Raw genomic sequence first — 15,139 nt, 5'->3', positions numbered from 1 at the left:
AGAGAAAAAGCTGGAGAAATAAGATGATAAGGACTAGAAATGTGGGTCAGGTGTATTTATAGCTAGATGAACATCTGAATTCATTGAGTGTTGATCTGTCTAACTGGGATTATGCCTTAGCTCCAGGGGTTCCCAAACCCCCATTCATGTCCTGTTAGGAACTGGGCTGCAAAGCAGGAGATGAGCGGCAGGCCATTAAGCCTTACTGCCTGAGCTCCATCTCCTGTCGTATCAGCAGCGGCATTACATTCTCATAGGAGCGAGAAACCTATTGTGAACTGCGCATGCGAGGATCTAGGTTGTGCACTTCTTATGATAATCCTGTACCTGATGATCTGAGGTGGAATAGTTTAATTTCAAAACCATTCCCCCTACCCGCCCAACAGCCATGGAAAAATTGTTTTCCATGAAACTGGTCCCTGGTGCCAAAAGGTTTGGAGACTGCCGCCTCAGCGGATGAAACACGGTTGCTATCATGCAAAGGCCATCCTGAAATGAAGTCTCTAGTGGCATGCCAAGGTTCTGTCCTTGGTTCCATCTTATTCAATATTTTAACAACAACTTCTACAACAACAATAGAGGCTGCAGATCAAATTTGTGGCTAATTTAACTCAAAGAAATAGCTTGCATATAAGACAATAAAATTGGAATTAAAATCTTAATTCTAAAACAACTGAAAATAAGAGGATATTTAATAGAAATAAATGTCAAATACTAAATGCAGCTGAACATATTGATTTCCATGGGAGTGTGGGGAGTAATTTGGCTGGGAGTTTTAACTCTTTCCACATCCAGTGGGAAAAAAGCAAGTGAAATGGGTATCTGAAAAATCATATTCAAATTGAGACTGTATTAACAGAACAAAATAAATAACAAGCCCAGGCCACTCTGTGCTGGCCAGTAACTAAGGGTGCAAGTGCAGTGTTAGTCTGTATTGGATCCTTGCAACGGCTCAGAGAAGAGAGGGAGATAGTGGGGAAGCTCAAAGTTTAAAACAACAACTTAAGTGAAGAGGGCTCCCAGGGCTAGGTGCCCAGGTCTCAGGTTTCCCCACTGTGGGATGAAAGCCCAAGCGGAGCTTCTGGTAAGGGAGGGAAATTAGGGATGAAGGTTGAGGGGAGGATCATGTTTCCATTGATCTATCTTTTCCAGGAGAGAGGTAGTTGACTGGGGAGTAAGATCTGGCCTAGGTATTGGTTGTTAATGCCCCAGGGATAAGACATTTTTTTTTCCACCCCCCCACCCTCCAGGCCTTAGAATACTGAGTATGGTACAAAATAATCAGAAAATCAAAGGCACACAAAGCAATGTATTTTAATGACTGATTCTCATTTGAATAGTGGATAAGTCTGAGACACGGTGACAACTGTCTTTACTAAAAATTAAAAAAAAAAAAAAAACAGCTGGGCTTGGTGGCGCACACCTGTAGTCCTAGCTACTCAGGAGGCTGAGGCAGGAGAATCACTTGAACCCAGGAGGCAGAGGTTGCAGTGAGCCAAGATCACGCCACTGTACTCCAGCCTGGTGATAGAGCAAGACTCCGTCTCAAAAAAAAAAAAGAAAAAAAGAGTAAGCAGAGAGAAAGGTGGATAGATATTTCATCCAGTTATCTGAGTGATGATAGAGGAAGGGAAAAACAATACGAATGGGTGAGGAAGAAAATAGAATAAATAGTAATCCCTTCCAGTTTAACAGCTCATTGAATAATACTTCATAGATTCTCAAAGTGGGGAGCAGTCATTGAGTTACTTGTTCAAAGTCCAAATTTCTGGACCCTATAATTAACCTAAAAATTAGAATCTTTAGTGAATACTTATGAGTGAAATATACAGAAGGAATTCTGATGCAGGTGATCTGAGTACCACATTTTGAGAGACTGTCTTAAGAATGGAGGTTACTAGGTAAGTTATATCTCCCAGGGGAACTTCCATCAAGCTCTTGCAGTCTATGGCTGTGTCGTTTTACCTGAGCCATGGTTTTGCTATCACTAGTTTGACATTCAACTAGCTGATCTCTTTACACAGATGTCCTTCTGATCTGCAGTGTCTGAGGACTGCAGAATTGAGCTCTATGACAACTATGATAAAAAGCAAAATTAGGAGACCGAGGAGGTTCTTCCCACTGAGCTGAGTGTGGGATTGTGCACACTCCTCTCCAAAGAAGATCAAGTCCACATCATGATTCTGAAAGCAAATTCTTCCTTACCAATACAGCCCAGGCTTCAAAGTGAGAGAGCTTATTCAATAGAGGACTCTCTGTCCTGGAGACTCACTTCACCAAACAGACACCTGATGAAGAGGTAGAACAGCTTCTGAACCCAATTTTCACTGGAATCGTGTGTAATGATACTGAGTAGGGGTTTTGGCCAAATTTGCTTTCTCTCCATCTCAACCCTTAATCCTTATCAGTCCACAAATAACCCCAGACTAGATCCACTCATTTTCACATATTTACATATTTGGAGTTGCTGCTAAGCCTGGGATATGGCAAGCAATAGAGCTAGGACTGGGATGAGGGGGAAAAAGAGGCAGGTAGGGTGCAAATTGCAAGGAGGCACTCACTCTCAGGGTCACACAATTGTGTCCTAGGCATCTCACCTGCCTCGTCCTTGACCTGCCCCTAGTGAGAAAACCTCAGCACAGTAAGGAGTCACTGAGGAGGGTGAAAAAGGTAGGCAAGGAACAGGAGACTTGAAGAATTGATTGCTCTCATAAAATACGTGAAAGGCCTTCAGAGGACAGATGAAGTAGATTTATTTGATGGTATTCCAGAAGACCAAATTTGGCCAAAAACTGGGCCAAGTACAGCTTTTAAAAATGTAATTAGTTTATACCAAGAGCTAATGTTTATAAAGCACTGCACTGAATGCTTTACCCAATAATGTCATTCATCCCTGCAACTCCAAGGATTTATGTCATCGTTGCCATTATGCAGATAAGGAAACAGGATTAGACAAACCAAATTATTGGTCTAGGGTCATTGAGCTACTAAGTGGCCAGGAAGGGATGGAAATCAAACGTAGGACTTTATTTGGCTGTCCGCTTTGAAGCCCAGGCTCTTAACTACAACACCAAGATACTTTCTATTAAATGTGCAAAAAATGGATTGGGATATTATATTTAAGCAATAAATAAATAAATAAAGCTGGAATAGTGACCTGTAAGGTGTGTATTGCCAGATCGGTGTGTATTGCCAGATCAGTGTGGCAGGAGAGTTCTGCAGTGTGCTGAGATATTGATACCCTTTAGCTCCCAAGGCCGGAGGCACTGGGATAGGAACAGATCTTGTTTTTCCACCTCCTTAACATTCCTATGGGTTTAGGCTTCCCATCCTTAACCCTGGCCCACAGGTCAGAATCAGGTGCACTTAAAAAAAACAGATGCCTGATGCCCACTCCAGTCGATTACATCAGAATAAATGGGGGTGGGCCCCATGCATCCAGGTGACTTTAAGATACAGTGCTCAGAAGAAGTAGAACAAAAAATTAAGTAATATATAAAAAGTTTGCTTTTGCACAAAGTAGATTACCACCTATAAAGCAAGAGTTATAGCACAGTAATCTAAATAAACTCAAGAATCTCTGGCCTCCTAAAGTTTTTAACCAAATTATAACTCAAGCTCCAACTGTTACTCTTTTGGATCAATAGAGCCTTGGATAGCAACTGTTGAAAAATCAATTTGTTCATGTTTACTCAAGTTCTTTTTGCTGGATGATGATGGTAACTGCCAAATAAATTTGAAGGGAGGAGAATTAGCTACCCCCGTACTACCTTGCTATGAGTTGTAATGAAAGCAAGTTTCAGACTAAATTCCGCATATACATTATTAAACAAACATACACTGGCAAGCATAAAAAATAATTTGCCAACCTGTCCCATGAGCTCAATGAAGTCCCAACTCTAGGTACTTTGAGGTGCTCCAATTCACCCTGCATGAAAGGCTCACTGAGGAAGACAGCAACGTTCCCTGGCAGGCGCTGTGCCCTATTAGAGGTGCACACCATCAGAAACCCACCTAAACTAAGGACTGGACACTGCACTGATTTGAGATCTAGTTTCAGGCACCATTCTAGTGTTCAGTTAATTACACACCTAATAGATTCATCCTGTTCATACATGGGGTGGGTGGGGAGGGTATCGGAAGTGTCTCTAAACTGTTTTAGCAATCCACATATTTAGAATACGTAGAATTTCACCAGTGAGGCCAGGCCCAGTGGCTCTTGTCAGCACTTTGGGAGGACGAGGCAGGAGAATTGCTTGAGCCCAGGAGTTTGAGACCAGCCTGGGCAACATAGGGAGACCTCACCTATACAAAAAGAAAAAAAAAAATTAAATAGCTGGGTGTGGTAGTGCGTGCCTGTGGTGCTAGCTACTCAGGAAGCTGAGGTGGAAGGATCACTTGGGTCTCGGAGGTCAAGGCTGCAGTGAGCCCTGATCACATCACTGCAATCCAGCCTAAGTGACAAAGCGAGACCCTGTCTCAAAAAATTCACCAGTGAGATCCCGTTTCTAACATTTATTTATTTATTTATTTATTTATTTATTTATTTATTGAGACATAGTCTGACTCTGTCACCCAGGCTGGAGTGCAATGGCGCGATCTCTGCTCACTGCAACCTCCACCTCCCAGGTTCAAGCAATTATTTTGCCTCAGCCTCCCAAGTAGCTGGGATTACAGACACGCACCACCACATTGGGCTAATTTTGTACTTTTAGTAGAGATGGGGTTTCACCATGTTGGCCAGCCTGGTCTCAAACTCCTGACCTCAAGTAATCTGCCCACCTCAGCCCCCCAGAGTGCTGAGATTACAGGAATGAGCCACCATGTCTTGCCCCATTTCTAACATTTATTATGCTAATTAAAATTTTTCATTTTACCAGTAAAACTCATTTTGACGTTTAGAATGCTGTCAAAGCTTCTGTTGTTGTAAAGAAATTGATCTTTGAAGAATCTGAAGTGGCTAGGAGTGTGGCCTTTTCTGATATAATGCTACCTGGCCATTCAGAGAATATATTAGCTGACCAACCATCTCCAATAATAAAACTTCAATTGCACATAAATTATGTCACCCTGATTATCATATAAATTACAGCCATTCTAGCAACTGCATTGTGCCACACAGGGGCCATTTAGTAGTAAGTATATCAGGTTTTATTTTACTATTTTATATCACCTGGTGGCTAATAGAAGACAGTTAACTGTGTATATGAAGTTATGAAGTATATTAAGTTATCTGGTTTATTTAGAAGTTTCTGATATTGAGCGTGTTACCAACGTGTGAGCCTAAGATTGAATTCTTTCCATAGCTTAGATTACAGATGACCTCATGCTAACCAGCCTCTTCTTACTCCCAGAGTCATTCTAGAAGCTCTGGGAGTTTCTAGACACTAACACCAATGAAGCTTCTGAGGACAGAGTTAATGACTTTTCTATTAAAAATTGGGGCTAGGTGCAGTGGCTCACACCTGTAATCCCAGCACTTTGGGAGACTGAGGCAGGAGGTTCACTTGAGGTCCAGAGTTTGAGACCAGCTTGGCCAACACGGTGAAACTCTGTCTCTACTAAAAATACAAAAATTAGCTGGGCGTAGTGGTGCACACCTGTAATCCCAGCTACTCGGGAAGCTGAGGCAGGAGAATCACTTGAACCCAGGAGTTGGAAGCTGCAGTGACCTGAGATCCTGCCTCTGTACTCCAGCCTGGGAGACAGAGTAAGATCCTATCTCAAAAAAAAAAAAAAAAAAAAAGTTATTTGCCATTCATACTTGCATCTATAACGTTCTTGATTTAAGGAAGTTAGATTGGTAGTCTTAATTAGCACTGTCTTTAAATTTTTTGTCTTTATTCATAAAGTCAAATTCAGATGATTTTTTATGCATTGCCAATTGAAGAGTACTTCTGAAAAAAATAAATAAAACCCACATTATTTTACACTCTGTCTTTGAAAACAAAAATTTACATTTTTACCACTTCCTAGAAGGAAATGGTCAATTTTTCAGATTTTTAAAACCAACGTCAGCCGGGCGCGGTGGCTCACACTTGTAATCCTAGCCCTTTGGGAGGCCAAGGCAGGTGGATCACCTGAGGTCAGGAGTTCAAGACCAGTCTCACCAACATGGAGAAAACCCGTCTCTATTAAAAATATAAAATTAGCTGGGTGTGGTGGCACATGCCTGTAATCCCAGCAACTCGGGAGGCTGAGGCAGGAGAATCACTTGAACCTGGGAGGCAGAGGTTGTGGTGAGCCAAGATCACGCCATTGCACTCCAGCCTGGGCAACAAGAGTGAAACTCTGTCTCAAAACAACAACAACAACCACCAATATTTGCTGAGCAACCATGGTAGACAAAGCTATACACAGATCCAAATAGATGGCAAAGGGAAGAAAACCCTTGACAGACACTAAGCAAATGTCAGAGTGTGTATCAGACTGAAGAGGAAGGGCCAAGTAACAAAATGACCAACAACATTTTTAGCAAGCCATAATGACACGGTCTTTCTTTAGAAGTTGCCATTGAATAACTTCCCAGAATATTTTCAGACACAAAGTAAAAGTAGAAATCAGTACTTACCTCTAAAACAGGCTATAATATGGACAAAAGTTATACGCAATATAATGGCCTTTTTATTGTTGGTAGTAAGTGGGCATAAACGCAGCTGGCACACTTTTACGGAAAGAGGCAGAGTTCTCAAGTTCACCTCCTTGAGACATCATTCCTTTCCTGCATTAAACAATGGCAGCATCCTGTAGAGTGAGCCAAATCTCCCCAAGGCTTCATTATGACTAAAGAAGCCCAACTTGAGGATGCAAATGTTTGGGTTTGGTGGTAAGCAGAGTTCTATATTGCCACTTCCTTTTCTGGGTCTGCCATTAACCTGGTGTTACAAGAGCAAATCACTTCAACTTCTCACTGAGTTTTTATCTGTGCCACAGGTGCTGTTTAGAGGTATTCCAACAGAAGGAGCAGTATACTGAAGAAATCAGTTAACTCTGGCAAAGAACAGGTGTTCAAGGTGCAACAGGAACACCAAGAATCATTACTGACTCAAAGTCTCTTGTGTGTGCCAAAAGTCAGTGATAGGAAATTTAATAATTAATTCCTCTACCTTTTTTTTTTTTAAGACTTCAACTGCCGAACGTCCAGCTAAAGCTTTCCACAGCTGAGGAGCAAGGTAAACCACAACGTACTAGAATATCCTTTTCTGAAGATTCACATGCAAGTTAAAATGTGTAATTTAATATACAAACATACAGCAGAAAACTTCATGGTTAGTGTTGGAGTCAGCAAGGCTGGCCTACAAAAAGCTGAACCAGGAGCAAAATTTACAGGGGTGCAAAAACACTCAGTCATCAAGACAAATAATATTTTAATGCAATATTTTTTAAATTCAAAATTAATATTAAAAAGTCCACAATGAACAAATCATCACATTATAAAAAATAATGTTAAATAAAGAAGTGCTGTACATAACAATATAAGAGCTAGAGGCAAATGAAAAAAATCAATACCAATCCTGTCTTTATTTAAAATTTTGATATTTTCTTCATCATTTCTTTTTTGGCATTGGTTCTGAGTCCTTTAGGTATTGCATTAAAGTATTGTTCATCTTGATTACTGAGATTTTTAGGGGCCCCTTACCAGTTCCTAGAAAAGACTGCAGGAGGAAGCCTGGCCACCTGGGGACCTCGGTGGTGTGGGCCCATTGTCCCCAAAGGAAAGGCTAGAGGCAGATGGGCTCCCGCCTGTGGGCCAGACCTCAGCCTACCTCGCTTATTCTGCGTGCCGTGCTTCTTGGCCAGGGCGATTTCTCTCTGGATTCGATTTTCCAGGTACTCTTGTTTCTTGCCCAGCATCTCCTCAGTCTCCCGAAGTCGGACCAGGGCCTCCTGGGGACTGGGAGCGGCTCGGCTCTTAGAAGAGCCGCCCCCTTTAAAGAACTTGCCCAACTTGCTCATTGCTGTGGAGTTGGGAGGGCGAGCGATCCCGGGGGCCTCTCGGGAGCTCCCCGGGGCCGCGCCGAGGGGACAGGTGAGCAAGGCAGTCCTCTCGGGGACCCAGACCGGAAAGGCGGCGCTCCTGGGAATCAACAAGTCGTCCTGGACAGGTGACACACACTCCAGGGCATTTCCTGGCTGCCATTTCGGCCCCGCCCCGCGGCACAGCGGCTGGGCGGGGAGGGCACCGCTGGGACGTCGGCTGGCCGGCGCCACCCGGCCCTCTGGGAGTTGAGCGAGAGCAGAGAAAAGTTGAAAAGACCGACAAAGACTGTGGGAAGTTGGCTTTTATCCACACTAGGGACGGTCCCAGGAACGAGGAACTAGTTTGTGAATGGCTCAAAGAAAAGCAAACGGATGTCCAGGGGTCTTGTGCAGGACCTGAAAGTCTAAGTGCGCAAGACTGGACATGCAAAATGCTTTATTCCATGAGTGTCTTTTGTGTGTGCGTGAGCATAGTGTTCCTGTATTCAGGCCTCTGTTCCTGGGAATAAGAATATTCAGATCTTTTCCTCTACTTAGAGTGTATGTCATGTAGGTATGAGTGTGTGGGCACAAAGGCTTCCAGGATATTTGTCTGCCACTAGGATGCAGATGTGTGGGCAAGCTAGGAGCAGCCGCTCCTACTGGGCTTGTTTCTGCATTTGATAGTCCGGGCAGGTTGATGTGTGCCTGGATGCTAGTTGGCACAGAGTAGATTCTAGATCATCCTTACAGGACTTGAAGTGGGTGAAAGATGGTGGCCATCTCTTTTCCTAATGTCAGGACTTGTGGAGTGTGTTGGTGGTTGGATTCAATTCTATAACTACGAATCCGAAGTTTTCTGAATGATCGTCAATGTATCAAAAACCTTAAATGGGGCTGCCCTTGTGTTTGGCTCTATGTCAAATGCTATTACATAGATACCTAAGTAACAAAAAGTAGAGAATATTCTGGAGAAGAGAAACATTCTTTTGTTCATGCTCGCTATCTCAGCCCATCTATTAGATCTGCTGGCAAAGAATTTAGTAAGATGAAAGGACAGCCATATGTAATGCTTATAGATGATGCAATACTACTGCAAACCTGTGCCAAGCACACTACAAAGAAGTGGAATTATCTATGTTTTACTTTTCAAGGATTGCCATGTGCTCTGCATAATATAGCCCTATTTGAGCAACGTTACCCAACACTACCAGAACCTATTTTTAATTGTTAGCCAGCCACTGTTTAAGAGGGGAAAAAAAAACACCCATTACTCTGACAAATTCACCTTGATACCCAAGATCAATAACCCAATTTTGTCTGCAAGCATACGAACACAAAGCAGCAAGTTAATCTATTTATCCAACATTGGCATAGATAGCATAAAATTTTGCCAAAGAAATTGAACACTTTCATAGGAGCCTTACAGTAAACATCTTCTAACACACAAACATGTGAACTTATCATTTCACAGTAACTGCAGCCAGCCACCTCCTATCATTTCCTGGCTGGCCATGTAAAGTATGTATGGTCTATAACACACATTTTGCTCTAATTTCATGTGTATTATAAGTTGTAATAAGTATTGTTTTTCTTTATTATCTAAATATTTCATGAGTAAGTTTTGAAGTGTATTTTCTTGATTAGATTTTTAAGGCCCTTGAGAGTTGAGAAGTAGCACGTATTCTGCTATTGTTCCCATTGCTAGTCAGTTTAACCAGCCTTCATTGAGTGTAAGGTACAGGGAATGCAAGTATAGTCTGCCCTCTAAGAACTTACCTTCCATTGACAGTAATAACAGCTGCCATCTTTTGAGCACTGACTATGTGTCAGGCTTATCAATAAATATATGCTTATCACTAATCCTTACATAAACCCTGCAAAATAGGTATTGCTATTTCTGTTAGACAGATGAAGAACCCAAGGCTCAGTTGATAACTTAACCAAATTTAACAGGCAGCAAAAGTGAAAGAGATCTTTCTGTTTGAAAACGCATGGTCTTTTCACTATTTACATGAAGGTATCTCCCTCTGTGCAACTTGGACTAGAGGAAAAACTCATTAAGTATTTGTTTAATTAAATAGCACGCAGTGAAGAGGTAATTATTAGGCATTATCTTTAAGGGATCCTCCAAGCATTATTGAATTCATGGAGGAGTACATTTAAATAAGAACTTATCCAGAATACTAACCCATTCTTTGGGGTTCATTAATTACTTTTTTTGTTGTGAGAACGTTGGACAGTAGAACAGAGAGACAAAGTTACAACTGAGGAATTGCTTAATCCACACATCCATGGTTTCATTCAACTGATGCTTATTGGGTGTCTCTAGGATCCAGGCATTGTGCTAGTGTTGGGGATACAGGTAAGAGTTAGAAACATTGTCTGTCCCAACAGAGCTTACAGCTTAGGGGAGAACACAGAAATTAAGCAAATTATCTCACAAACAATAAACTTCATAAGTTGGGGTTCTAATACATTATATAGAGAAGTACAGGATCTATAAGAATAAATAATAGAGGAACTCGACCTTGTCTTGGGGTCAAAGAAGAGTGGCCTGAAAAAGTGATATTTAAGCTAGAATTTGAATGATGAATAGAAGATACCTGGTTTTAGAGAAGAGAAATTTGTATTCCATTATAAGGAATTCCTTATTCATTTACCCATTTATTCATTCATTTATTCATCACTTTTAGATGTAGAGATTCAGCAGTGAATAAAAAGACAAAAATACATTCATTTTTGGAGCCTACTTTCTAGCTAAGGGAAGTGGACAATTAAGAAAGCAATGTACTATGTGTACTATATTTTAAAAAACAAAGCAAAGAATGTTGGAGTATTAAAATTTTAAACAATATGTGCAAAAATCTTGAGTTTGAAGTACTAGGGGTTGAGAAAAGGTCACTGTCGCTGGCTCTTGGAGACAGAAGAGGAGAGTAGGAGAGTGTGGTGAGGTCGCCTACAAAGGTAGACAGAGTCCAGATCACATAAGGTCCACCTGATGTGCTAAGGATCCTGTATTTTATTCAAAAAGCAAATGAAAATCAATCAGACATTAAAACAAAGAAGCTAGTCATTAATTTGTAATTCCATAGGAAAAAATAATCAATTTAACCAATTTAATGTGTAGCTCTTTCAGAAACACATTGGTGTGCAAAGCAAGATACATTTAAATTAAAACTCATTTCCTTCCATTAATACATAAGCTCAAAGAGGAAAAGATAATACTTGCAAGCAAGTAAACCAACCAAATATATATTAGTGTTTAATCCAGCGGTGGGATGTAGAAAATAAGTTTTTAAATCACTGATTTAGTAGCCGAAAATAACACATTAATCTTCATTCAATACTCATCCTACAAATGTGGTTTCATAAAGAGTTCTTAGCATCTAGTGTATTTTTCATTTTCTAATCTCAATTGATCTCAGCTAATAAGGAGGCTGTTGTTCAAAAGAATGATCTTGTTCAGGATGATTTGCCATGGTTAACAGGGCAAAGGAAATTGAAAATTTATAGATCTGTTAAAAAGACCTAGTTGTCAGGCTAATTGATACATTTTGGCCACCTCTTGAAATTACGTCCACTTTTACAATGCCAAATGAACTCTCTAAAGCAGCAGAAGAAGGATTGTCCTTTAAACATACTGCAGAATTCATCATCAAATAGTTATTTATTAAGCAGCTCAAAAAGCATGTACACATTCTTTTTATCAGCAGTTTTGTTTCTTAGAACCAAATAGCCATTGTATATAATACTCAATCACACCTGAGTACAAAAGTAGCTATGATTTAAAAAATTGTAATTTTGCAAAATTAAAAGTTTGATTATCCTAATTCTTAATGAAGATAGATGGTGCCTATGACTGGGTTTTGCCTGCATAGCTCTTTATTCATGTGTTTCAGACTTTTGTTCATCCCTGATCAGAAAGAAGTTAAAGATCCTGAGGTTCATCTGGGCACGGTGGCTCATGCCTGTATTCCCAGCACTTTGGGAGGCTGAGGCGGGCGGATCACCTGAGGTCAGGAATTCGGGACCAGCCTGGTCAACATGGTGAAGCCCCGTCTCTACTAAAAATACAAAAGTTAGCCAGGCGTGGTGGCAGGCGCCTATAATCCCAGCTACTCGGGAGGCTGAGGCAGGAGAATTGCTTGCACCTGAAAGTTGGAGGTTGCAGTGAACCAAGATCGTGCCACTGCACTCCAGCCTGGGCGACAGAGCAAGACTCCAACTCAAAAAAAAAAAAAAAGATCCTAAGGTTCATCAAACTTAAATGTAAACCATTTAATGGATATAAAGTGAAATATAGCCCCCTACCTCAATGTTACTCTTATTGCATTACCTACTTAAAGTTGATTTCTAAACTTTCCTTTACCTCTAGAGTTTCACTATACCTGAGTACAATCACGAGATTTGTACCTAATCAAGAAATACACCTAATCTCTCCAATCCTGCTCCTCTACTTCTTAGTTAATAACTCCAGGCTTCCCTTTTATCAGGCCAAAAACCTTGGAGTCAACCTTGACCCACATCCCACCCATCAGCAGATCCCGTAAGTTCTAACTATGATGGAAACCTGACCGCTAGCCACCACCAATATAACTAACACCATGCTTCAAACCACTGTCATCTCTCACCCAGATTATCCCACTAGACTTCTGACTATCCTACAAGCACCTTGACCCTATTACAGTTTCCCTACATAGCAAACAGATGGAGACTGAGACAAAAACCTCCAGTGACTTCCCACCTTACTCCAATTATAAGCGAAGGTCTTCACAAATATCTTCAAGCTCCTACATGAAATAATACTGACCCCTAAGTTTACTTCACCTGTGTCTCCCTTTCCATACATCCCCATCCACTCTGCTCCAGCCACACTGGTGTCCTCACTTTGGCTGGAGTACACCAAGCATACTCTCATTGCACAGGCTGCTCCTCTGCCTAGAAACCTGCCACCAGACACCCATTTCATTCACTTCTTCACCTTCTTTAGATCTTTATCATATTTTTGTACCGCCATATCAGAAACTGCAACCTTATCGTCTCACTTCTGTACCCCAAAAGAACTCTAATCCTCTTTCTCAGCTTTATTTTTCTCCATAGTACTTACCACTATCTATCTTATGCTGTTTCGCATTTTTAAATTTTTATTTTCCATTGCTTCCCCACCACCCCCAGAATCCTGGCCCTGAGTGGAGGAATTTTTATTTGTTTTATTTTCACCAGTATTTTCCCAGTTCCTACAACAGAGCCTGCAACATTGTAGACACTCTATCAATATTTGTTGAATAAATGAATGAATAAAGAAATACAACATAAGTGATAAAATATCCAAATGATGGTACAGCATATGAAAATATTTGGAAACACATTTCCTAGATCCAAGAATCTGTGTTATTCTGATAATACAAAGAAGACACCTATAGTTCTAAGCATCAAATCTTAGAACCAGTTTGCAAAGACTCTCACAAAATGTCTGGCCCACCTGAATTTGGGCAAAAAACCCCACAAAAAAAAAAAAAAAAAAAAAAACTTTGGACAGATATTGCACCTAGCATTAGAGAAGGAGGCGATCACTTTCTCTTATAAGAAATATACTCTCTAGGCTGGGCGAGATGGCTCACACCTGTAATCCCAGCACTTCGGGAGGCCGAGGCAGGTGAATTACCTGAGGTCAGGAGTTTGAGAGCAGCCTGGCAAACATGGAGAAACCCCATCTCTACCAAAAATACAAAAAAATTAGCTGGGTGTGGTGGCACAAACCTGTAGTCCCAGCTACTCGGGAGGCTGAGGCAGGAGAAGGGAGGCTGAGGCAAGAGAATCACCTGAACCCGGGAGGCAGAGGTTGCAGTGAGCCAAGATTGTGTCACTGCACTCCATCTTGGACAACACAGTAAGACTCCTCTCAAAAAAACAAAAAAGAAGAAGAAGGAAATATACTCTCTAGAAACTAGTTCATATTTTTAAATATTTGATTCTTTTCATTGGTGAGAATTTTAAGGAGTAACATTAATAGCAGGTGTTGTTGCAACATCAGAATTTTTTTCTATAGTTAGATTAATTATCTTGAATATCCCATTAGTGCCAAAATGCAATTTAAGCCATCATTTCAAAATAATTTTATGTATGCTTATCAGGACTACTAAATTTATCTCTCTAAAGAATAATTACCTGAGAAAATGTTACAAAGTTACCTGCTAAGGCAAACTATTGCTTAAAAAAAATAATGCTTTTCAAAACTCACCCACCCAACTGCTGCCATGATAATAGTAGGGATTGTAGTTTTGATGATAGGTTTTCCTTTGCTTGACACCCTTATTTATCTCTACTGCTTCAGCTGTAAACATTATAAACTCTCAGTTTTTCATAATAGTTTTTAGTTCCTTCGCCATCCTGCTGCCTTCCTTTAAATATATGCCCCAATTTGCCTCTTTCACATTTGAAGTATGGTTCTCAGAACCAAACAAATGTGGGGAAAGAAGAAAGCATTCTAGACTATAGACTGGTCCCTGAAGTTGGGCAGGGGGACAACCAGTAAGTCCAAATAATTAAGAGGTCAATGGGGACATGAAAGGAGAGAGTAGTTTTAGATGTGGGAGAGAGGGAGCCAGGAGCTGAGTCATTTTTATAAGCCATTCTATAGAATGGGGATAATCGTATCTAAAAGCGTTGTTGTGAAGATTAAATAAAATAATCCTTTTAAGTGCCTGGTACATAGTAAGTAATAACAAGAATTGCAGCTGTTATTATTAAAGTTTGAATTTAGAATCTTCAAGATTTGATTTTGAACATAATATGCAAGATAAACTGATATCCAGAAAGGAAAAATGATTCTGTCATGTGAACTATGGAATATCTTTCTTTTTATTTGTTTTATTCATTGCCTGTATATTAGTCAGATATTGCCATGATGATGCCGTGTAACAAAACATCCCAAAACCTCAGGACATACAACAAAAGGATTTATATTCATGCTCACAGACCTGCAGGTCTAATGAGATCTCACTGGGCTAGAAAAGACTTGGCTTGGTAGCTCTTCTACAGTCTGTGGATTGACTGAACTTACTTCCAGTCTGTGGGCTGGGTTCAGGTGTATTCCACATGTGTTCATTCTAGGGCTCAGATTGAAGGGCAGTAGCTACTTGCTCCATGTTCCTCCCATGATGGAGCACTAGAGCAC

At 40.7% G+C, this 15,139-nt stretch overlaps 1 protein-coding gene across 1 annotated transcript in view; it reads right to left on the bottom strand.

The window, feature by feature from the left end:
* The window catches only part of CHMP4C (charged multivesicular body protein 4C), a 28,129-nt gene extending 19,971 nt beyond the window's left edge, over positions 1-8,158 (bottom strand). Inside the window, exon 1 of the mRNA XM_054499547.2 lies at positions 7,767-8,158. Coding sequence (XP_054355522.1) covers positions 7,767-7,956 — 190 coding nt within the window. The 5' untranslated portion in view covers positions 7,957-8,158. The remainder of the gene's footprint in view (positions 1-7,766) is intronic.
* Positions 8,159-15,139: the final 6,981 nt, after the last annotated feature.

The sequence above is a fragment of the Pongo pygmaeus genome, chromosome 7, assembly GCF_028885625.2.
Source record: "Pongo pygmaeus isolate AG05252 chromosome 7, NHGRI_mPonPyg2-v2.0_pri, whole genome shotgun sequence".
Classification (NCBI taxonomy): domain Eukaryota; kingdom Metazoa; phylum Chordata; class Mammalia; order Primates; family Hominidae; genus Pongo; species Pongo pygmaeus.
Note: the sequence above shows the minus strand (reverse complement) of the source record. Positions and strands in the feature narration are given on the sequence as shown.